The sequence below is a fragment of the Silurus meridionalis genome, chromosome 14 (assembly GCF_014805685.1).
Source record: "Silurus meridionalis isolate SWU-2019-XX chromosome 14, ASM1480568v1, whole genome shotgun sequence".
Classification (NCBI taxonomy): Eukaryota; Metazoa; Chordata; class Actinopteri; order Siluriformes; family Siluridae; genus Silurus; species Silurus meridionalis.
In genome coordinates this window covers 22263006-22289206 of record NC_060897.1, presented here as the reverse complement: position 1 = coordinate 22289206, position 26201 = coordinate 22263006, and the positions used below count along the sequence as shown (strand labels likewise).

The 26201-nt window shown below is 42.4% G+C and overlaps 1 protein-coding gene across 13 annotated transcripts in view; it reads right to left on the bottom strand.

Moving 5' to 3' along the window:
- The window catches only part of rbfox1 (RNA binding fox-1 homolog 1), a 257633-nt gene that overhangs the window by 39980 nt on the left and 191452 nt on the right, over positions 1–26201 (bottom strand). For 12 of the 13 annotated variants that reach the window (XR_006927797.1, XR_006927798.1, XM_046865708.1 and 9 more), the window contains one exon: positions 5695–5934. Coding sequence is in view for 11 of the 13 variants with exons in the window: in XM_046865708.1 (XP_046721664.1) it covers positions 5695–5934 (240 nt within the window). In the remaining 2 variants the exon portion in view is untranslated. Of the gene's footprint in view, positions 1–5694; positions 5935–8065; positions 8222–26201 lie in introns of those variants that run through there. The other variant, XM_046865707.1, reaches the window with a different exon arrangement.

The window sequence follows — 26201 nt, the reverse complement described above, 5'->3', positions numbered from 1 at the left end:
GAAGGAAATACTGCACTGAAGAAATCAATAAATACATGATGAACTAAAAATAAACCTTTCTGCACAATATCAGAGGAGAGAACAATGTAAGAAAGAAAGAAAGAAACAGAAGAAGCTTTTTCTAAAATAGAGACAGAGGTTAAAAGAAAGATAGAGGTGTAGAGAGGGATGAAGGTAAAAGAGAGATGGGGAAAATAGAGAGATAAATACCAGTGTAACGAGAGAAATGAATGTTAAATGAAAGAGAGAGAGAGAGAGAGAGAGAGAGAGAGAGAGAGAGAGGGATGGAGGTGTACAAAGAGATGAGTGTGGAGAAAAAAGGCATGGAGGGGAAGAGAGAGATTTCTGAATGGAAACAGGAAAAGATTAAAAAAAAATTCATACGTTTTATCCGTTTATAGTCACATTTAATGTTCTCTCTTATAGTACTGAAGCTGTAAAGTGGTTCCCCCTCAGCAGTCTCTCTCTCTCTCTCTCTCTCTGTTTGTGTAAACTCGTCCTCGGCGTGATCTTCTCGTCCTCCCCGGAGCTGACGTCATTATTCTTTAGGTCTCGCTCTGGATTTCTGCAGACGCTGCAGCAAAAACCTGAGCTGGAAGAGACGTCAGCTCCACAGCTCACTGGGATTAAATCAACATTTCAGCCTGTTCAGAACGAGCATAAAGAAGAACAGCTCCGGCTCCTGCAGCCCAGTTAAACGATAAGAATATTCTGTCGTTCCTGTGTTTCAACACAATCACGGGCCCAGAGCCAAAGTTAAAACACACTGCGCGAGGATGCAGCGCGCTAACAGCTGACACTCGGTTCCGCATGCCATCTGCGTAGCGCTCGTCTCCCCGCTGGCACACGCTCTCCACTTCAAACAGGAAAATAAACAAACGTGAGAGAGAGAGAGAGAGAGAGAGAGAGAGAGAGAGAGAGAGAGAGAGAGAGAGAGTGTAGCTTTCACACACGTTTTACTTCACTCCAAAACACTCGTCTATTAACAAATACAAGAGTCACAAAGACGTGAGAGCAAGCGATCGATATATTACACTGTCTCCCACTAACACACTGAGAATAGAGAGAGAGAGAGAGAGAGAGAGAGAGAGAGAGAGAGAGAGAGAGAGAGAGGAAAGAAGAAAAGAAAAGAGCAAAGAAGTTGAGGAACAAGCGGAGAAAAGAAAAAGGTGTGCAGAAAACAGAGAAAACAAAAAGGAAGGAAAGAAGGAGGAAAAATGTAAGAAAAAAGAAGTGCAGGAAGGAAGGCAAAAATAGAGAAAGAAAGGAGAATGGAAAGAAAGAAAGAAAGATAGGAAGAACAGGATTTATGAGTGAAAACAGGAAGTGATGTAACTGATGTGAGTGAAAATGGAGGTCATTGTTGTTATTCCCTTATTGTGTCTGTGTGAAGTGAAAGTCTCCTGATGTGAGAGAATGATAGAATACAGGAAAAAGAGAGAGTAAGACACTGGGAGAATAACAGAATGAGAGAATGCATGAATGAATGTTAAATTAAAAGAATAAGTGAATGATAAAATGAAAGAATGAGTGAATGACAGATTGAAAGAATGAGCGAATGATAAAATGAAGAAAAAGAGACTGATAAAATGAGTGAATGACAGACTGAATGAGATACAAAAACGAGAGAGTAGGACACTGGGAGAATAATAAAAAGAGAGAATGAAAGAATGAGCAAATGAGACAAAGGGAAGAAAAGAACGAGATGAGTGGAAAAGAGTAAAATAATTAGAATAAAGTAGAAGAATGAGAAGAAGAGAGGAAGAGATAAAGAGAGTGAGAGAATAAAGGAGTTGTGCAGCAGCCAATCAGAAGGCAGCGATGTGTGAGGTCATGCTGTAATGTGGGAGTAAGTGATGTGACATGTTTCTCTGTTCCACACTTCACTCTCTCACGCTGCAGGTGTGTGTCTTCTGCGCCCGACAGGAAACACGACTCTCACTCTCCCAGGACAAGGATGAGCGGAGGAAGGCCAACCGAGCAAGACAGCTCACACACACACACACACACACACACACACACACACACACACACACACACACACACACACAGAGCAGTGAGGGCAGAGAAACAGGCCGGTGAAGCATGGATAAAGTGTTGTAATATGTCAAGACCGCTTACTAGATGTGTAAAAGTGTGAGTCCGTCAGTCGTGTCATCACACGTCACACACGCATCGCACACACGCGTCACACACATCGCACACGCATACACACCGTTACTTTCCCTAACCAATATCACAAGGTGTTGATTTCTCTTCTTCAATTCAAGCTAATACTTTATTGTTGCTATAGTAACTGCAGAAACTATTTGTAGGATTAGTAACAAGATATAATAACAATAATAAAGAAAGAAAGAAAGAAAGAAAGAAAGAAAGAAAGAAAGAAAGAAAGAAAGAAAGAAAGAAAGAAAGAAAGAAAGAAAGAAAATTTGACTAGAAAAAGTCATAGTGTCTGTTCTCCTGTTTTAACATAGTAATAACACACAAACACACATACACACACACACACACACACACACACACACACACTATATACATAAAGCTGGACACCTACAGAATGTTCACACAAAGAAAGACAACACAAACTAAGAGGATGTAGAGAGAGGAAAAAAGAAAAATAGTAAGAGGGAGAGAGAGTAAAAGAGGGAGAGAGGGGAGAGAGTAAAAGAGGGAGAGAGGGGAGAGAGAGAGAGAGAGAGAGGTGTAGATTTGAGCTTCTGCAGAAGACTACAGAAAAGAATGCGAGTGAGAAATGACAATCAAAACAACTGTGGATGAGGTCATCGCTTTGGACAGTGCTGCAGTTCTCACTAGAACCCTGCAGAGCCCAATAGAGAGGGGAGAGAGAGAGAAAGGGGGAGAAAGAGAGTGAGGAGAGGGAAAAGAGAAGAGGAGAGGAAAAGAGAAGGGAGAGGAAGAGGGGGTATAATGGCTTTTCCATATGTGCTTTTGCCATTTTCTTCTTCCCGTTGCTACATAAAAAAAAGGTAAAAGGTAGATGTAGGAACATCTGGCACCACATCTGCAGAGCAATCACATTTTCCTTTCTGAAATAAAAATCCCCAAAAAAGTTTGAAGGTCTTTCAGGAAACTAGTTTCACTAATAATCGAGCTTTAAAGGAGAAGTGGTGATAAAAATAAAACCTGCACAGCGTTCGTGTTCACTCCAAACACAATCCATCAGCTCAACCGTCTGCAGTGTGAGGGGTGTGAGACGCCAAAGTCTCTCTCTCTCTCTCTCTCTCTCTCTCTCTCTTGCCTTCTTTTGTTCGGTTATTTGTTATATATAAGAGACAGAATTAGAGGAAAGAAAAGCAAAAAAAGAAAAATGAATAGCAAAAGAAAACAGGAAAGAAGTAGAGGAGAAGAGCAAAGACAGAAGGCCATTGAGAGACAGGATCTATTCAAATGAATAAAAAGACATTGAAAGATAGACAGAAATAGACAGAGGAATAAAAAGAGCGTTAAAAGGAAGACTGTGTGAGACAGACAGAGGAAAAGAAAGGCAGAGAAAACGACAAATGGAAAGAGATGGACTGTTAACGGAATAGAAAGACAGACAAAGTGAGACAAGGAGCGATATATAGAGAAAGAGTATGATAGAACGAGTGTAAGAAAGAGATAAAGGCAGAGCAATTTAGAGAGAAAGACAGAAAGAAGAAAACCAAATAGATGTAGAGAGAAACAGACAGAAAGGCAGATAGAAGGTGGCAAACAGACTGAAAGACTGACAGAGTGAGAGACAGAAAACAGATAGCAACACAGAGTTAAAGGGCAGAGAGAGAGGAGAGAGGAGAGAGGGTGAGGGAGAGAGAACTATAAAAATAAAAAGACATGCGGTGTGAGAGAAGGAGATGTAGGCAAAATAAAAATAAATCCATGCAGACAGAAACAAACTGACAGACAGATAGAGTGACAGACTGAAAGATGGATAATGAGAAAGAGGAGAAAATACAAAGAGAGCGAGAAACCCAGAGAGAAATAAAACGTACAGAAATACACAAGACTGGAGAGAGAGAGAGAGAGAGAGAGAGAGAGAGAGAGAGAGAGAGAGAGAGAGAGAGAGAGAGAGCGAGCAATAAATAGATAGAAAACAGACAGAAAGTACAAGCAGAAAGACCGTTGTGCAGAGAGAGGAGACATACAGACACAGAGAGCAAAAGAAAAACAGACGGAAGGATAGAATCAGTGGGACAGAACGACAGACAGTCTGTAAAATACTGTAAAAGAAAAATGCAAAGATGTACACAAACAAAAGAGAAAAAGGAAGAGAAAGAGAGAGACTGTGTGAGAAAGAGAGAGATTAGAGACAGAGAAAAGAATAGAAAGAGAGAATGTGAAAAAAGAGATGGAAGAAAGCATATAGAGGAATGGATAGACAGACTATGAGAAAAGAAGGGTGAAAATATAGAGAGGAAGGAATAGAAAGACTGAGAGGTAGAGGAATAGAAAGATGCAAAGAGAGAATAAGAAAGACAGACTGAAAAATGAGAGATGGAAAGACAGACTGTGAGAAAGAAAGATAATTAAAAGATACATAGGAAAGAATAGAAAGACGGAGAGGTAGAGGATGGAAAGAAACAAAAAAGAATAAAAAGAGAGACTGTGAGAGAGATGGGTGGAAAGATGCAGAGAGAGGAACAGTAAAACAGACTGTGAGAGAGAGTGGGATGGAGAGAAGAATAAAAACACTGTGAGAAGGAAAGGGATGGAAAGACACCGAGACAGAAATAGAAGGAGAAACTAAGAGAGAATGAGGGATGGAAAGATACAGGTTGTGAAAGCGAGAGAGATAAACAGATATAGAGAGAATGAAGACCATGAAAGGGAGAGTGATATAAAGATGCAGAGAAAAGAGAGGAAAGATGGATTAAAAGATACAAAGAAAATGATAGAAAGACAAACTGTGGGAGAGAGACAGATGGAAAGATATAGAAAGAAGAATGAAAAGACTGTAAAAGGGAGAGCGATGGAGAGATGCAGAAAGAGGAATAAAAGGAATGAATGTGAGATTGGTATAGCAAGGTTCAGAGAGGAACAGAAAGAAAGACTAAGAGAAAGAGGGGGGACAGAAAGAAAGAATGTGAGAGAGAAAGATGGGAAAATGCAGAGAGTAGAAAAATAAGTCAGTCTATAAAGAATAAATAGAAGATGATGATAAGAGTAGACATGTCCAGGCCCGTGTTCAGGACACTTTCTTTGTAAAGGACACTACACCTCCTGGACATTTGACTTGGATTTGTCCAGGTAGGAAAAGCTGATCAGATCTGACTCCTCCCTCTATATACTTAAATCTATTGGAACCATATATTCTGAGAGACGTGTGTGAGGCATGTTCAGGACGTGTTGAGGATGTGTGAGACGTGTTGATAAAGTGTGTGAGACGTGTTGAGGACACAAGTGAGGCGTGTAAGGGACTTGTGTGAGACGTGTTTAGGACATGTGTGAGACGTGTTGAGGACGTGTCTGAGACGTGTTGTGGATGTGTACAAAGCGTGCTCAGGGCGTGCGTGAGACGTGTTTAGAACATGAGTGAGACGTGTTCAGAACGTGTGTGACACGTGTTCAGGACGTGTGTGAGACGTGTTTAGGACGTGTGTGAGACGTGTTTAGGACACGTGTGAGACGTGTTGTGGATGTGTATAAAGTGTGCTCAGGACATGCGTGAGACGTGTTGTGGACATGTTCTCTTACCGTGGCTGTGCCGGAGACGGTGTGTGCGCTGGAGTCGGCGCTCGGCTCGCTGTGTGTGTGCGCTGCAGGATACATGTTCAGCGTGTGTTCAGGTACGCCGCTCGTGCCCGGGTACTCGGGGGCGGGGTGAGGGTGAGACGCCGGGTACTCGGTAGGCAGACCATTCTGAGGGGGGGCGAACTGGGCGGAAGGGTACGGCTGGGCCATGGGCTCTGGTGGGGCGGGGGCGTCTTGATTACCCTGCACACACACACACACACGCATGAATTAGACATAATACACAAAAAACGGATGTTTCTCATTCTTGGTTCAGAGACGTTGCACTGATGAGAAATAATCTCCAAAATACAAGGAAGAACACACCAATAAAAACTTTCATAAATCATCAGTTAATCTTCAAAAAGTTTTATTTTGATTTCTTGGTTAAATTGATGAATTAAATGTAATATTTTTCGATGCAGACGAATAAACATTTTTCTCGACACTCTTTAATTTCCAAACACTGCCAGGTCACATTATGAATCAAATTACAATACACTGCAACAAATAAACAAACAAGCACGTCTAGGGCATGTATACACACACACACACACATACACACACACACACACACACACACACACACACACACACACAAACAAACACACAGTGACTTTTATTTCAGAAGCATCTATCGCATTCAATCAGGTTTATTAACTTAAGCGTGCACCCTCTCTCTCTCACACACACACACACACACACACACACACACACACACACACGCACACATGCACACACACACATGCACACACACGCTTGTCTCTCCAGGTGGATGTCAGGTTTCCAGGTGTACTGAGATGCAGAACGCTACAGTGACTCCGCATTAGCATGCACTAGCAATAAGCAGTGGTGTAGTGAGGAGACGTCTGATTCACAGCAGGATAACGGAGCACCACCATAACAACATCTACTGCACACTCACACACACACACACAAACACACACTGTTACATCGTCACCATGTGGAGTTTATCACATTACCAACACCTGGAAAGGGAACGGGAGACAAATACAAGACACTCACACACACACACACACACACACACACACAATACTAAGACAAGGTTTTTATGCTTAGAGTTTTCCTAAAGCAGGACAAAATTAACAAGCTAAAAAACTGTCCCAAGTAGTTAAATTTCTGTAAATGTCCAACCAACCTACTAACCACCTGACTGACCACCCAACTGACCAACCTACCAACCAAATGACAAACTGACCACCCGACTGAACCCCAACTAACCACCCAACTGACCACCCGACTGACCAACTAACTAAATGACAAACTAACCAACTGACTGACCAACCAGCTAAATAACTAACCAATAAACCAACTAACTAACTAACAAATCACTGTAATAAAAAAACAGAACATCTTTACATTAACAATATTTGATTTTGCGTAAATTCTCTTCATGGGTAAAAAGCGTCTGGTCGTAAAATAAGAGCGTTTCCCAGTGTTTCTTGAGAAATGTTGCGCATGTCACACCGTTTGCCATTAACACCATCAAACACACAAACACCATCCTGCACTGACACCTCTGGGGAAAGAGAGAGGGAGAGAAAGAGAGAAAGAAAGAGAGAACAGACGCCCGGTTCTGTAATTAGGCTTTCACTCGATTGAGAGTGCTAAACTCTTTAGGCCTGAGTGTCAAAGACGTGAGAGATATGTGTGTGTGTGTGTGTGTGTGTGTGTGTGTGTGTGTGTGTGTGTGAGAAAGAGAGCTGGAAAAGAGAGCTAGTGGAAAAGCAGTGCAGAAGGAAGAAGAAAGAAGGAGGGAGAGAATAGATGGCAGACAGTCAGGCTCGGCTCGTCTCGGCTCAGCTCAGCTCGGCCTCAGCTTCAGCCTCCTCCCTAATGAGAACCACATTTTGGAGGCCTGAGCTACTCTTTACGTGGCAGCGTTCAGGACTCGCCGCTCCTCCGCTCCCAGCCAGAGCTATAAAACACGCTCCACAAGCACCGGCAGACGTCACCGCACGTCACGTGACACGCAACCCTTCTTTCAAAGTGCAGAAAAGCAAACAAACAAAAAAAGACAGTGTCCGGTACCCTGGACATCTCATGATTTAAAGGTTTAAACTGCTTGAAATGACTGCAGAAATCCTCATTCAAACCCACACACACACACACACACACACACACACACACACACACACAGAGGGGAAAAAAGCCACCCAGCTGCTGATAAGAGGAGCTGAAGCTCTAAGCTCCGTCTTTCTTTCAGGTGCATGCTCTCTCTCTCTCTCTCTCTCGCCTCACACACATACACACACACACATTTTGCAGATTCTGCACAATATGCTTACTAAGCAAAATAAATAAAAAAATCTACCTCTTCCACCATCTTGCTCTCTTTTTCCTCCATAAACTAAGCAGCTGCCTCCTCAGTCCTGAGCCCTGCAGCATCGGCCCCGAGCGAGCATCAATTATGGATAAGTGAGGTGTGTGTGTGTGTGTGTGTGTGTGCGTGTGTGTGTGTGCGTGTGTGTGTGCGTGCGTGTGTGTAAGAATGAGGGAGTGAGTGCAATGGGAGGGAAGTGAGAGGCGGAGAAGGAGGAGGAGGAGGAGGAGGAAGAGGAGATCCATGCTCTGAAAATATTCACTTTTTTCACTCTCTGTTTCTTTTCTTTTTCTTTCTTAAATTCTTTCTTTGTTTCTGTTTTTTTTTTCATTTGGAAGTTCAGACATTTGCTTCATTTAACCACAAGACGTCAAAATATTAGGGCTGTTAATCGATTAAAATATGTAATCGCGATTAATCGTATGATTATCACCAGTTAACTTGTGATTAGTCGCAACTTAATCGCACCTTTTTATCTGTTTTACTCTAATTTTATACTTTGAGTTTTTTTACTCTAATCAGCATGCGCATGGAGAAATATTGATGCTTTATGCAAATGTATGTTTTCTATTAAAACCAAACTTCACATAGAGCATGAAGACTAAATATTCTTGTTAATATTTAAAAGTAATTATAGTATTTAAAATGACGTAAATCATCAGAACACCAAACGCAACTTTTGCTATGTTTCCACACGGACGGTTTTAATTGCCGGTGTGCATCATGGGGGATTTTGGTGCTTCATTTGAGACTGGAGAAAATAGATTGTTGTATAGGGAGACTGTATGTCCGGGTATGAATAAAAAATGTGTTTATTTGTTTTAAAATACAAAAACAAATAAACAAATAAAATTGCAGAAATTATAGCTATAAATAAAGTCCAACTAATTTAAAAGTTGGTGGAAAAATGGTTTGAAATATAATTGAACGATGGTTGATGTGACCTTTTAACTTTCTCAATTTGTTAAAAATATGTGTTTTAATTTAATTAAAATAAAACAAAGAATAATGAAATTAAAAGTGTTTCAGGTCTGCAGTCTGACTGAGAGACTCAGCTGAAGTCCAGCTGTCTGTGTGAGAAGATTAATCACCTGTGATATTCACGCCATCCTGCTTGATTTAGTAAAGCCATAAACCATGTGGCCCTGTCATATATCTCACACACACACACACACACACACACACACACACGCTTCACTTAAGGGAGAGAGTTGAAGAGCAGGTAAAGGATGCTGAACACACAATACTCCCTGTCTACCTTGCTCTCTCACACACACACACACACACACACACACACACACACACACACACACACACACACATAAACCTGGGAAACCGGGCTGAGGCGAGGCTGTCCCAAGCTCCTGCTGGCTCGGGCGCTTTCCCATGGCTCGGACATTCGATCGACCTTCACCTCCTCTTGCTCAATGTGTGTGTGTGTGTGTGTGTGTGTAAAGAGACAGAAAGAACCTGTAGACTCTCCAACACAGTGCTGGATCCTGTCCAGACCCACAGGGTGCCACTTTGGCCATCGGTTCATCGACTTAAAGGGCAAATTGCTCCCTCGATGCCTTGTGCTTTCTTTCTTTTTCTCTCTCATTCTCTCTCTCTCTTTATACACACACACACACACACACACACACACACACACACACACACACACACTCATTATTTCCACCGTGTGCCACACGTCAATTCATCCCCCATGACTTCAGTGCAGTTCCTGCTCTGCTTTTATCATTTACACAATGTACAGCACTGAAACGCATCCCAAATCCAAAACCGCATTCTTCTCCCCAAAATAGGGCACTATTGCAAGTGCCCTCTATTTCATGGCCTTGTCCCAAATGCATGTATACAAATCTCAAACGGCTATAAGCAATAGCATGGCTATAGTACACACTCCATGCTGAAAATCTTGACCCCCTGTTCTGTACTAGTGACGGGTCGATTTGTTCATTTTGAACGATTCTTTAATGTGATTCAAAAGGACGAGTCGTCTCAAAGAGCGATTCGTTCCTTTTCTACTGGAAAACGCACGTTAGCGAAGCGTCGCAAAATCGCTGTAGGTTACGTACAGTTAACAGAATCGAGTTGTTTACCTCTCGACACTTTTATTACGTGACTCACACACATGCTATGCAGTGCGTTACACAGAAAATGGAATTGAATCTTTCATCTCATGAATCATCTGGTCCGATCTTCCCCTTACTGTTCTGTATGTAAACTAATGTACCAGTAAATATATCCTACAGCGATGCACTGTGATTTCAAACAATGCACAGAGTAAGGGGCGGAGCTTAAATAGTGAAACACCTCCATAACGATGTGATGATCGACAGACACGAGCCAATCCTCTCACAGCCGTGCGTTAAAGTGTGTATACGGGATAAAGAGATAATTTCAGCTGCGGCAATCGTGTGTGAGTGTGAGTGTGTTTTTTTTTAAGTTTTGCGAGCAGCACTATCGGCAGGAACATCGACTCGCTTTCTCTTGCAGTAAACAAATTAATAATGCAGGAGGTTTTGTAGTGCGTTGCTGTGAACCGTTCCAAAAGTAACCCACTTCCCAGCAGGGTTTTTTTCCCCCTCCCCCCTTTTTTTAAACGATATGAGCTTGGTGCAGGAATGCGCAGCGCTAATGTAAGTGTGTGTTTTAACTCTGACGTGACCCAGGCTGATCTTGGCGCAAAAGCTTCCAGAGTGAGTGGGTGGAGGGAGAGAGAGAGAGCGGGAAAAAAACGTGTGTGTGTGTGTGTGTGTGTGGGTTGCGTGTGCATGGACGAGAAGGTGCGTTCGTGGATGCACATGTATATGCACGTATGCTTTCTGCGTGTGTCCCGGTGTGTGTGCGTGCAAAAACATGCATGCATATTAAAATGTGTGTGTGTGTGTGTGTGTGTGTGTGTGTGTGGAGCGAGTTAATGCATGAGGCCTGTGCATGGGCCAAGAAACCTCTGCCTTCTTCCCCCATTATCATATTAGCTTGCATTAGCGACTCTCAGCTGATCTTTATCTTTCTCTCTCTCTTCCCCTCATCCCTCTTTCGCCTGCTCTCTCTTTCTACATCTCTCTCTCTCATGCAAATGAAGACGTAAAGTGGAATCAGTTCATCAATCACACTCGCATGGGGATAACATGGAGCGGGAAGAGGATTAGCCACGTCCTCTCCGGACCCTGCACGGGTCTTTCTCCTGTCACACACACCCACTAGAATCAAACATCTTTTGATTTTTTTTTTTTTATGTTTTCAAAGAGGCGGATTCACAAATCTCCAATCAAATAAAAACAAATAAAATGAACATTCTGTGTTATTTAATTTTGTAACACTTTGGCCAAAAGCACCTCTCCATTTCCCGGTTCATATTTCATCCCGTGCAACACCGAGCCCTGTTTCATTTTCAAGCCAAGCGGTTTGAGACAAAGCCACTGCAGGCACCAAAGTGGGTCCCCGAGCAGTTTAATTAAAATTAAAGAGCTGATATGGATTAAGCGGTGCACCATGACAAACGTAAATCCCGTCAATCACGGAGGATCAAAAAAGCAAAAAATCGGCATGGCCGCGGAAAAGGAAACGCTCATCGGCTACTGACATTTCAGTATTTCCCAAACCCACAGAAACACCCTCTCTCTATAATATCAGAACTATCAGGGTATTTGGGTGACCTGTGAGAAGATAAAACCCCTTATGAAGATGGTCTCCACCCCCCAGTTCAAATATACAATTCTTCCCTGGCACACAGCCAAGTGCTCTCTATTGTTCATGGGGAAAGCCGCAGAACCCCTTGATCGTCTGACCGCATGTGACATTTTTGCAACCGGAGACTAACAATTTTGAGGTCGGCTTTCTGCCATTTCTTTGGCCTAACGTTGCACCAAAGATGCAAAAAATAGCATCTCGGGAGCAGGCTTTCGTGAGAGTCGCTGGCGGAGTCTATTTCCAGCACGCAAAACCATGCAATCACAACCGAGTTCCTATTTCAAACACTGCTGGCTGAATTCCACTGCATTTTCTTCCCTTCAGTCAGGGGTTTGGAGACGATATACAGCGTGTGTGTATGGAGAAACAGTAATGATGTCTCCGTGTGTGTGTGTGTGTGTGTGTGTGGGGAAGACACTGGCTCCTGGCCTCATTATTTCTGCTGCGGTCCCCTCTACAGGCTGGAGCTCAGAGGGGAAAGGAAAAAAACAATGATCAAAAGCATCAGCTTCCCTCCTCCACCACTTTCCCACCATTTCTCACTTGGATGAGATGGAGATGTGATACAATCATCTTTACATTGGTTATCTGTCGAGAGGTTTTGGGTTTACTTCACATTTTACTTCAGCGGATTAATAAATAGGCAGATGGAGGGCAGAATAACTGCAGAATAGAAAATCTTTTCATTTTAACGTTTGGTTTAATGATGCGTTTAACAATTGTGTATTGTTTTTATCTTCCACCCAACAACTAACCAACCTACCTGCCATTTTGGCAAACAACTCCTAAATGAATCTGCAAGCTTTTTGGAGCAACACAACAATTAATATTGATGATCAGCCAAATATATGTGCACCAACCAACCGTATCTACCCACCAATCAATTTACTTACAAACAGGGGGGTGGGCCACTGCCCCCCCGCCCTCATCGGCTGAGGTACCACACTCTATTTTTATTACAACCATAATAATAGTAGGCCCATAAATAGTTAAAAAAGAAAAGGTAATATAAATATTTGAAACGAGTTGTTTATTAGTATATAATATATGTGAATCTCCACAAAATCTACTGGAACAACAGAAGAGTGGATCGTATTTCTTAGAGCAAACTGAAACTAAATGTGGAATAATGCAATATAATTGCAAGATAATCAATCCACCAGATAAGCAATTGATAAATATTCCTATCTACCCACCCATCTGTCTATCTGTCTGTCTATCTGTCTGTCTATGTCAGTCATTACATCTCACTCACTTGGGTATTTGCTCAGACCCTCTGGTCGTTTTAGAAATTCTCTGACGGGAAAGTAGAGAGAAGCAGTTGGCGGCGGTACAGGAGTGGAATGTCAATGACATCATGCCGAGAAGAAAGGGAATATGCATGTGGGAGAGGGAGTGTGAGAACCAGATGGTAGATACGTAGTCTGAGTGTCCTTTGCAGCTGTTCCTCTTCCAGTTCTCCTTTGATACACATCAATCCTGAGCGGCCCTGCTTCGCTCCACATGACAAGAGTGTATACATCTCCAAAGCGAAGGCCCATAACCTTCCTCAGAGCCACCGTGCTGGAACAAATCTGCTTTCAATCCCAAGCTGCAAATCTCATGTTCTAACCAGAGTGAACTTTGGAGCAGCTCAGCCGGCTGTGTCCACCCCGTGCACTCTTTCTTTCTTTCTTTCTTTCTTTCTTTCTTTCTTTCTTTCTTTCTTCTGTCATTCGTTCTTTCTTATCCCTTTGTTGCTCTCCGTAGACCCTCAGTCCCTGCCGGATTTGGCACACTGTAAAGAGCTCAGCATGTTGGCTCAAAATTGTCACAGTCTCTTATAAAGCAAGGCCATTTGAGATCCATGTTTTGGCTTAATTTGTTAATCAGCCATGCTGGGTCACTAACCAGAATACACACACACACACACACACACACACACACACACACACACACAGAGACACATCTGTAATTACTTATTGGCACATGGTGTGGATGAAGGTGGAGCGAATGGTGCTCTACAGCAGGCTTGGTGATATGGATGAAGCATGGATCCTGTCACACTTCCTTTACAGATCTTATTTTGTTGAAAGAAAGATCCTGAGCGTAGTATATATAAAAATGATCATGGCTTTGTGAAGCCAGTATGTTTGCGTTGAAGTACGACAGCCCGTAGAGGAATATGCATCATGCTTGTTGACGTCCTCGGGCTAAGACCGACATGGCACATGGATCACTTCCTGAACTACCTTTTAAACTCCAGACTCCTGCATTCTTCCCTCTTTCCTCCCTCTGAAGCCTCGTGTTAGGGGAGCTGGAGACGTCCTTTGTCATGTTTGCTGCGTTATAGCATGAAAGAAATGGGGCAGGGCTGGGGGAGCTCAGTGATCCAGCTTCAGGCTAACATGAAGAACATTGCGCAGAACAGGAGCTTACTTAACTGCAAAGAAGAAAACTCTGGAATGTGATAGAAAGCTGAACCTGACGCCAGGTACAATAAAGAGTGGCCAATGAGACCTCGGAAGTTTTCCAAGAAAGTCTCCAAGGCCTTAATTAGATTCTAGCAGCATCCTTGGCCAACTGCTAGTGGCTCAGTGGCCCTAAGTGACTGCTTATTCCACTCACGCTAAAATTCTAACAAGCAGAACATGCACAGACCTGAACCTAGCAAGAAAGGGAGGTTTGGAACACAACGAGCTCCATGCAACATGTAATAAAGATTAACCTGTGACGCCTCTCCCCTGATTTTGAATCTTTTGTGACTGTAAGCAACATCGTAGCATTAGAGTTCCATGGGGACATTAAGTGAAGGTTTATACCCCTTCAGGTTAAACGTGTCTTCTAGAGAACACTTACAGAGCCAGGGACATGTCCACACGTTTTCAATTGTAAAGGCATATTTTTTCTCTCTGTTTTGTCCTTCCGTCCACACCCGACAGTGTTTTCAGTCAACAAAAAAGTGGATGCATATCAAAACGCTGTTTGAACTGCGAAAATGTATTCTTGCGAAAACAACGACGCATATTTAATCGTTGCTGCAAAATTTCAAAGAGCGGAAAAAAGATTATGCGGGTCGAAGCGGCTTACATTTTGCTTATGCGCAGGACAGGAATATTTTTCTCATTTCTCAGCTGGACGGCCTATATGCTAGATCTTTATCTCTGAATACCTCAAAGGTTTGAATCTGAGGGCAATTCAATCTAATGGCAAGTGGTAACTCAGTGGTTCAATTCAATTCGATTCATTTTTATTTGTAGAGCAATTTAAACAATGGACATTGTCTCAAGCAGCTTTACAGAGATAAAACGGTTAAAATAATGTATCAGTTTGTTCCCTATAACTGTAAGCTTGTTCTTAATGAGCAAGCGATTGGTGACTGTGGTGAAGGAAAAACTCCCTGAAATGGAAGAAAAACTTGAAGAAACCTTGAGAGGAACCAGACTCAAAAGGCCACCCATTCTTAGTGATATCAGTAATATCTTACAGTATGTCTCCATGGTGGTCCATGGACCATAAGTGACTGTTTATAACCCCTCCAATCTCTTTTTCCTATTCTGCCCTGAGGATAGGGCAGTTTGGGGTCCCCCTAGTGGCTCAGGAGGCCTAAGTTACCATAGCGTTTATAACTAGATATGTTTTTGGGTGAATATTCTACACAGAGATCACAAGTTCAAGTAGCTTTAAAAGAACTGCACTTTCATCTACTGTCTAGAGAAAACTTTTTTGTTCGGCATCACAGCAATCGACTAGTTTACAGCGCGGATGTGTGCAGGGTTAAAGTCCATGTGAAAGGCGCGCTAGACACAGCTAACAGTAATGAATGCTAAGAGCGGTGGCAGCTCAGGCCTGAGTCATCAGCCAGCCTGTAGCACTGAAGCGAGAGCGGGAACAGCACACAATGAAAGACACACTCACTTCTCTAGACCCACACACAGAGCTATTAAAAGACTTTTCTCTACTTAGCTCAAGCAATCAGACACACAAAGGCTAGCTGCTTAATGTCAGAATGTGAGAGCGCTCGGGTTTTTGTGGGTGTGTGCATTTGTGTATCATAGTCACTACAGCGCTTTTGTGGCTGCGCCGATAAAACATTTACGGTGTCGCTGTACGTTTCTGCGTTTAGCCCGAGCCACGTGAGGTGCCACCCGCTGTAAAGGCTGCTGCATCCTCACCCCCTCGACTTGCTGAACAATATGGCTGCTGTCACAGCTGCGAACGCGGCCCGAACACGCAGTGCTCATCAGGCCAACGCTTGTCAGGTACAGGTGACGTTAATTACAGGCATTATTTACACAGCTGAAACGCAAGGTGGCAAGGTGGCTCTGCACCGGGCTGTCGGAGCTCGTCCCCGATCCCCCCACCACCACCACCACCACCACGAGCCCTGCGTGCTTTTTCTCCACTCTCGTAACACTGTCTTTCTACGTTCTGAAAAGAACACGCTGAAAAGAACATTAATCAGACATCACTGTTAACCTTGAAATCGCGTGGCTTCGTCTAGCTCGGCTGTCTGCACACGGGCTGATTAAGTTCAGCTTGCGGAGCCCTGCAAAGAAGCTTTCCTGGTCATTTTGTGTTACTACTGGAATTTGACTAATATTTACATATAATCACTTTGTATCCGAATGGGGCGGAGCTTATTTCCAGAGCCTTTTTAACTACATGTGCATTGCTTTATGAACGAATACATTTTTTTGTTCTGATTATTTAGAGAAAAAAACAAGTAAACAAAATTTGAATGTTTTTCTTAATCACAAAATCCAGTTAAAATAGACACTGATTCTGTTGATCGAGAGCAGATGAAAGGAGAGGGGATAAAAAAAAAAAAACATAGCCAGGAACAAAGGATGAGCTTTTCTCCCCAGATGTCGTGTGGGTCTCTGTAGGCCTTGTCGTGGCAGATGTTAGGAAGCGAACTGCGAGAGGTTATAACCAGGCGTGCAGGTACACTAAGAGCAAGACTAATCAGTCACAGATGGACAGGTGCGGCTAGCAGGCCAGGACGTACAGATGTCCGTTGTCCGCGGTACCCGTGCCAACCGGGCCCGTCTCCCACCGTCACTAATTCCAATCACAACAGTGCGTTGTGTCAACATGTCTATTAGCAAAATCTGAATGAAACACTTCACAAGAATTCATCTCTCACACACACACACACACACACACACAGATTACATTTCACGCCTTCACTCAACATCTTATCAACAATCATCATGCTTGTTTTTAATTTTAACCAATTAATCCCGAGGTGGATTTCCGAGTCACATCGCTACACACATTTCTGCACGACTGAGTCCAGAAGAATGGCATCTGTCATCATTACGCTTTTCTTTTTCTTATTTTTCAGGACGAGCCGTACCACCTAACAAGACGCGTCCCGTCGCTGCCAGATGTTTGATATGAATGTTTACACCGTGTAGTAATCTGAGCTGTTAATTCGGAACATGCAACATAAAAATACTCCGAAAGCAAAGCAACATAAAAACATTCGTGTCAGCTGCTGTAACAGTCGCACTATTAATTTTAGCAGAGGATGCAGCATCTCTGAACGTGGCCCATCTGTTAGCCTTCCAAATGACCTAAATTGATTAGCCACATGCTACAAACGTGCTGCGTGGAACTATTCGGACGACACGTACAATATCAGGGGTGTACTTTTACACAGAGGGATATTTCGGGTGCCGTCTTTCTTTCTGGTGCCTTTGCATCGGCTATGATTTCTATAGGAAGTGTCAGTTCTGCTCAGAGGGACTATCTGCTGGGTTAAGAGGAAAAGATCAGGATCGAGGGCTGTATGTTAAACGTGTGACTGCTGGAAGCCCTGGGGTTTCAAGTTGGCTTACTGAAGGTTTGCACCTATCAGATTTTCACCTCCACGTGTCAAACACTTTCCTCAGAAAGCCACAAGCTGTCAGATGGCATCTTTCTCCCTTGGGCCCAGAACTCCCATGCTTAGAAACGATGCTGTCTTCCACTTCTTTTCTTTTTTTTTTTTTTAAAGCATTTCTAAGAGTCCATCTACAATAATATTCGTGCTGAATCTGAAGGTTGAAACAAAAATGTATTGATTATTTTCAAGCTTTTATGAAACGAATTATTGATTGCATTTAATGCTACCTGAGAAAACTGAGGTCGATGTGATTCGCATCAGGATGCAGAGCCGACGATACGATACATTCAAGATACATACGAAGCAGCTAGAGATGCGATGAGATCCGATTTATATTCGACAAATTGCGATGCAATGGAAAAAATATGATTCAATACAGTACAGACAGTTTACTTTTTTTTCTTTGGTTCAGACAAACAGCAAATTATCAATTCACGACGTGCCTTCTGACTTCTAACGCATGACCCTTCACGTACACGCATTCGTAGTGCAAAAAAAGAGAAAAAGAAGAAAGAAACCACGTTCTTTTCCTGTTGTGTCTCCAGGAAGATGCAGCTCTACCTCTGCCATGTTAATCTGTGTTCTATATGACTCTCGGGACACGCCTCCGTCTCCGCAGTGTTGTGTTGCGCATCTACTGAAAATTATAGAAATAGTTTTTTACCGACGCAATTATGTTAAAAACGATATAAGCGATACGAATGAACACTTTTTTAAATTGATGACAACTTTATGCTGATGCACCGATGCAAATCGTGGGTTTTACCATCCCTAATGCACATGAACGTATTTAAGAATGTAAAGCTGTGATCTTCAGACTGCTTTGATGTTTCTTTTAAACACTTGTGTTAAAAAGTTAAATGGAAATGTCTGATGACACCTGGGGAAGGGGTCTGTCAGAAGTTAAGGTGTTTGTGATCAGAAGGTCGTGAGTTGAAATCCCACCAACACTAAGCTGCCACTGCTGGGCCCTGGAAAAATCTCTGAACCCACAACTGCTCAGTTGTATGAATGAGATCATTTTTAATAGCTTTAAATGCAAATGAAACTCCACATTATTCCACTACTCTATTGTTTAATTCTTTCCGACAATTCCCTACATCAAAACAGTTAGAGATGTGCACTAGCAAGTATGGAAACACACACACACACACACACACACACACACACACACACACACTATATTCAATGTTCCCCAGGATCGCTTCTCTTTGACACCTTCACTAGAGATGAAACCAAGATAATGGTTCACAGATCGATATCCTGGAGGTTTCACAGTTTACACATCGGGGTTAAATCACAAAACAGCATCGTTTACTGTACACCAATCTGCACACAGTGAAGGAACATTCCCGAGTGTGGGAATGGCTCTTCAGCATAGATTTCCACAAAATGTTCATATCGCTAATAACTGAGACACTGACTTCTATAATCCCACCCGATGTCATGGCTCAGTGTGACATCTGCTGATGGATTGTAAACAAAACAGGACGTCAGTGAGAGGTGTTCTGGAGACGAGGACGGCTGTAGTTTAGCGTCCGAGGCGATTTTCGGAGGCTTCTCGACTCGGTGGGCGAGGAAATCCTTGGATTTAGGAGATTCTGTGGATTTAATAGTGTGAACATGTCATGTTCTCTGACTGAAAATGTCCCCATAAACACCTATAAACAGACACACACACACACACACACACACACACACACACACACATCACTGACAAAACACATTAACATTCAAAATCTTGGTTGCGACCTCTTGACTTGTACTCACAGAGGCTTTGCGTACACACGTACCCCAATTCTCAGTGTGTGTGTGTGTGTGTGTGTGTGTGTGTGTGTGTATATGTATCAGGTAGTGCAACTGGTCTCTAATTGAGGAGTGAGCCGCCAGTACGTATGCAGATGACTTATTGACAGATCAGCAAGGCGAGAGCAGCGACCTGACAAAAACACGTTGATTAATTACGAGCCATCCAAGACAATTAGCCAGAATGGAATGCAAAACAACTTCTACACGCATGCGCACGCACACACACACACACACACACACACACCCTAGCCTCATTTAAGCCCGTAGAGGATACATCAAACAATTTCTTTTCCCCGCGTTTCCAGGGCAACGCTAATATGCTAGCGTGCCGGGTTTTACTGGAAAGCATTTGGCTTGACAGTTTTAAAAATGATTTAGAAGTCGGCTCAGGATGGCCACATTATCTGGCCTGCTGCAAATCTTGACGCTCTTAGAGACGAAAGCAGGCAACTCGCTCTTGCGGTTTGGTCCGGAAACATGTAGTTTAGATAAAACATCTCAGCTCGTATTTGTTTTTGTGTTTTGTGAGCCTGATTGAGATATATATATATATATATATATATATATATATATATATATATATATATATATATATATATATTCACATTTTTTTATATATTCCCAAATGCAGTTTGTTAGCGCGTTTAGCCAGGCATGTCATGCTGACAGAGATCAAAAGAAGAGGAGGAGAAATACTGCCCCTGCTGCCTCCGTCTCTTTTGTACTTTTCTGGCTTTGCAGCCATTTCTTAATTGGTTTACTAGCAACTTCAGACAACGTCGCTTTCATCTTCCTCCTCGTACGCACCGGCGCATGTTAACGGGGATGAACTCATCCGCATCTGACGGCTGGAACACGGAAACACACAAAGCAAGTATCTCTAACAGGAGATGACCAGAGCTTGGGTACGGCACGTATACGAGGTGTTTGAATGAAAATAAACTCAAGTGAATGAGAGCGTATGATATGGTATTACGATGCAGTATTTCTGCTCTGTGTGAAGGCTCTTGTCCTGGTCTGGTTTTCCACTATAGTCTGTTCTGCTGTTTACATTTACGACATTTGGAAGACCCCCTTATCCACAGCGACTCACTCATACAACTGATCAGCTATAAGGTTAAGGGCCTTGCTTAGGGACCCAGGATTTGCATTTTGGTGTGGCTGGGAAAAAGTTGCTCATCCGCACTGAAACGTCTGAAAACATCTTTCCAGCTGTGCAGCTTCCCGGCTTATAAATAAGTCATAATTTTTTCGAAAGCCTCGGTTTTTACACAAAGTCCACACTGTGACGTGAAGACGCCGAGAGAGCATTTTTAAAAAGCTACACTTTCTTTGACTGGAAACAGCGTCTCAGTGTGGACGGAGAGGAAAATACGTGTTTTTAAACGAAAAAAAGATGAGTGTGGATACGGCCTTCCTGGATTGTTTTCCTAGTTGGTACACCTGTCCTGTGTTGATGCCACGATCAGTTTCCCGTCTATACCATGTTGTCCATGTGTTTTAACACAGAGAGAGAGAAAGAAATAATATACGCTGGTCAGGAATAATCTGTATTTGAATAGGGAATCAGATTTGTGTACATCAGTTGTCGTAAGGTTCTTATGTAGCCTCTATAAACATTTGTAAAATCTTACCATTGTTGGAACCAGTGTTTCCTTTCTGTTACATTTAATCCTACCCTGGATCTTGTTTCTTTGTTGTTTATAGATCCACTGACACGTTTCATACTCGGATTCTCTCTCTCTGGGCACCGACACAGCATTTCCTGTTATAAAATCCCACTTACTCTTTCTTTTCGGCTCTATTTTTAAACCCCCTCCCAACTCCCTTAAGCTCTTTTTTATCTCACCATGACTGTGTCTCCACTCCCGATTTCTATCTTCCTCTCTTCCAATATCTCTCTCTGTGTCTCTCATTCTCTCTCTCTCTCTCTCTCTCTCTCTCTCTCTCTCTCCATTAGAGCATGGCTCGCCGTCTCCGCCTGCCGTCGTGTTTCCCGGCACTTACAGTAAGCGAGATGCATTAGATTAAGATTAGGTAATGGTGAGATGATTGATGGAGGTGGCCGGCCCGTGCTGCAGAGGTCCAGGAAAATAAGCAGGCGCTGCATATTACGGGCCGCAGATTATACAGGCTGCTGATAGAATAATGTCATCCCGGCGGCGGGCTAAAATTGAACTGTCAAGAACTGTCAAATGCACAATAACGCACTCGGAGAGGCTGAGTAGTGAACGCGATCGGACTCGCCGCCTCAAAACGTCCGACGCCGGACGCCCGTGGTGGTGGTCTGCGAGAGCGTACACGCTTAGGTTTTAGATGCACTCGTATTATTTTAGATGTGTATCTTGATCTACGTTTCTGGATTGTTATGTTATATGCATCATTCGGGTGAAGAACCTAATTCTGTACGTTTTTTCCCAGTATGGAAATTTGCCCCGCCCACAGCATGCACATTTTCACCCATTTTTACTTAAAAGGAAACTCAGGTGCCTCAATAAAAACTCAATAATTAAGAGATTTATAGGTATAATCAATACCTTACTAAATATTTTTTTATATTATAAATATTTGTCCATAAGAGCAGCAATGTAATTATTTAGACCTCCTCCTGCTTAAGCTCAGCATTTCCCCCATCACACGAGCTCCTCATGAATATTCATGCATTTACTTCTGCCTAAAGTCTTTAGCCTTTAAGTGAACCCTTTGCAAGCCAACACTGTATTATCACCAAACCTATAATCACCCGTGCGTGTGATAAATGTAGAATGCAACTCTCCAGCTCGCCGTTTATTTTTTTTCTCCCCTCGCGCTGGAGGATTAAAGACGCAGATATCATCACTTCCTATAAGCCACAAATCAATAGCAGGGAGCTCGTTGGCTCTCTGATGGCGCAGGTTCATTTAGGTAATGGTCTAAAAAGGCAGTGGAGAAAAAAAGAAAGAAAGAAAGAAAAAGAGATAGGGGGAAGAAAAGGTTCAGGACTAATAGAGAAAAGCTCCAGACAGAACAGGCCACTTAGGGCAGAGCCAAGTGGATCAGGGCCAATTAGTGATCCTATGGTTCTGCAGTAATAGAGCCGAGTCCAGGGGTAAAACTGACATGTGGGTGGGGGACACGGTGGGTGGGGGGGATATCATTTCATCATTCATCAAACAATGAATCTGAAGTGTTTTATAAGGTTATTATTGAATACCAAAACTAGCAAATCATGTTTTATATGTGCATTTAGCAGATGCCTTTATCCTGAGCAACTTACAATGATTTAATTTAGACAACTGAGAAATTAAAGGTTAAGGGCCTCGCTCAAGGGCCCAGCAATTGCAACTTAGTGGTTCAGGGATTTGACCATCTTCTAAACGAAATCCAGCATCTTAGCAATGAGCTAACCTACCCTGTGTAGGAGGTCCTCTTCACTTGAACCAAGACATCCAAACATGTTTCAGCATGGCAGTGCACAAAGCCAGCTTTTTAAATATATGCTTTACGTCGGTTGGAGCGAAAGATCTCCAGCTTTAGAAGTTTCGACCCTATTAAACACCTTTGGGATGAATGTGAACACGGACTGTACCCCAGGCCTCCTCACCTCACCTACATCACTACCTGACTTTACTAACACCCCTGTGGCTGAATTTCACACAAATCTCCACAAGCACACCCCAAAATCTAATGGAACATCTCCCCAGAAGAGCAGCAAATGGGGACCTAATGTAGAATAGGATGTCCAGAAATCACACACCATCTTATGTTCAGGTGTTAGAATGGAAAAATGGAAAAAAGAAAAAAAACATCTCCTGACATGGAGTGTACCAATAAGCTCTTTTTATGATACCCAACACTTAAAAACAAATGTAAAATGAATAATGTAAGAAAACTTCTCAGTCGATCAGCAGCAGATCCCCACTCTTTGAATTCTTCATGCTTTCTGTCTTCGTCTTCTCTTTTTATGCAACATTAATTCAGCTGAGGAAAAAAAAAAAAAAGAGGAAAATTCCCCCGTCGCCTCAGCACGAGTGTTTAAAATATTCCAAACCAAAGTCTCCCATAAGACATAACTCATGCTGACAATGCCATCTGCGAGGCAATCCCCGCATGCCCGTCTCTGGCAGACATCTTGAGAGCGAATGATTAGATGTTCTTGTAGATCGAGCGATTACCATGACGGCGGAATCGACCTCGCTCGGGTTTCTTCGCTATCGGTTGATGCTTATCAATCAACTTTAAACCTAAATTCATTACGAACCGATCGGAAAATCCTAAATATTCGGCGGTGGTTTAAAAGACACGAGGTAGCAAAGATCATCTGAAATATGACTCGGTTGATTTATTATTTACACCACCAATGTTTTTCTTGATTTTTTCTTTAGATACAAGAGCAGACCAAACTGGAGGTAAAAATATTAAAAATAGAGCAATGATATCACTGTGAGGCAGCGTAACACCGCCATTACCACACTACCATGTGTTTCTGTACAATTTGGTACTGATCATATTTCGATACAAAACAAATTGGTGCCGGTACGAGAGACCATTTTAGGCATGACATGATACAGACTCTAACACAATAGAATATTCCTGTATTTAGTGCAGTGGAAAAAACAGCCCATGGTCAGAACTGGGATGGGATGTGGGAGAAATGTTAATGCTTCTACGCAAAACGCTAAAAATACTGTGCGACCAGGAGGTTCATCATTAGGAAGCTGGAACCTTTAGATACCATTAAGTACCCTTACGGAACCATTTGTTCTTAGTTATTCAGCTTTTAATACACATATGTAGAATATATAATACATATTATATATTATAATATATATTAAGGATGGTAAGATTCAGACATTTGCATCGATGCGTCGGCATAAAATTTAGCAATGTGATGCATCAATTTTCTTTTGTATCGCGATGCATCGATTTTTAACATATTTGCGTTGCCAAAAAATGATTTATTTATATAAATTATTAGTAGAAGTTCTATATTTTTACTATTCAGAAAGTGACCAATAATTTGTCGTCAATATTTGATATGTAGATCGATTCCTGCAAACCGTTTCTCGAACGCGTTCTCTGCTGCTGCCACGTCAATATGACGCATCAAAACACTACGAGACGGAGGCGTGTCCTGAGAGTCACATAGAATACAGATTAACATGGCAGAGGTAGAGCTGCGTCTTTCTGCAGACGTAACAGGAAAAGAACATCTACTCTGTGTGTTTGTGAAAGGGCCATACATCAGAAGTCAGAATTGATGCTTTGCTGTTGTTAGATTTTACTGTATTTAATTGCAGAGCATCAGATTTTTTTAAATTTAATCTGCTTCATGTGTATCTTTAATGTAACATATCATTGGCAATGCATCCAGATGTGAATCACTTCGGCCTCAGTAATGGAGATGCACATCCTAAAAATGTATATATATAAAACAGTGTTTCCCATTCAGGGACTTGATAAGTATTTTTGCAACATTAAACATAAATATACATAGGTCACATGACATGCTATTCTTTAACACATGAAAAAAATCAGTACTAAAGGCATCTTTAGAGACCGGATCCTGACCACAGTGTTATTCATCACACACACACACACACACACACACACACACACACACACACACACAAGCTCCCCCTGTTTGTCATTGTCACTGTGGATATCCATATATACAATGCAATTAAAGATAAGACTAATCTCACACACGGCCCGCGCCAGATCTTTCCTTCTCTTCCTTATACGAGCTTCTGCTACGTACGAACGAGAGGGATTAGCTGCTCGCTCACATCCTTTAGATTCACCGTGAAACACAGACGAAAGAAAAGCAGAAATTGCACACGATGAACGTGGAGTTGAACTGTAATGAGAAAATGGCAGTGCGGATTAGCCGATTCATCACTTCATATATATTTTTATTGGATATTAATCGAAATTGTCCAACGGTGGTACTGCGATTACTAAACTAGCATCATCTGCTAATCATCTACAGGCTCTGACTTCACTTCTGTTTTGTGCAGGAAAGATGGTGTAGGCCACACTGCACTTTCTGTACAGAGCTGAATTAGTGTTTCAGCTAACATAGCTAGCTGGAATGATTCACACAGCGAGCTCATCTCTGACAGGGTTTAGTGAAGCATCGCAGCTCAAAGATTCCATATAAAATCTGACATGCATTTAAGTTTCTTCAAACCAAAGATCAAATTGTTCAGTGAATTCAGTACAATTCCGGTTGTAGCCGTTAGCTAGTCGGAAAACGAGTCAGCTAAAGTAATAACTGAATAAATATTCAGCATGTTCTGATTGTTCAGTAGATTAAACCGACACATTCAGCAGTGTGTAAATAAACCCTCTATCCTCTGAATCACGACAGCGTGCACAACATGCAGCGCGAGCGTGATCTAAATGTAAATAGAACGCATAGGAGAAACAGGTTCTCTCGGTGTGAACACAAAACTGCAGATTTTGCCCGAAGCCCTCAGCGTGATGGGAACCAAACTCTGATTATGAACGATATTCTTTTGCAAGATGTCTGTCTCATTTTGGCAACATTTGAATTTATCTCTTTTTAACTTCTTCACATCTGCAGAAGGTATTAATTCTGCTCTGTTATGGCTCCGAGCCTTGTAATTGCATGATTTGCATTTTTTTTTCTCTGGCACCCATTATAAATAATCCACGCGATGCTGCCAAGCTGGCACCCGGCTCGCTTTTTAATCTGGTGAAGCAGTCGCTTTATCGTCGTGTTCGACCCGGGGTTTATCTTTC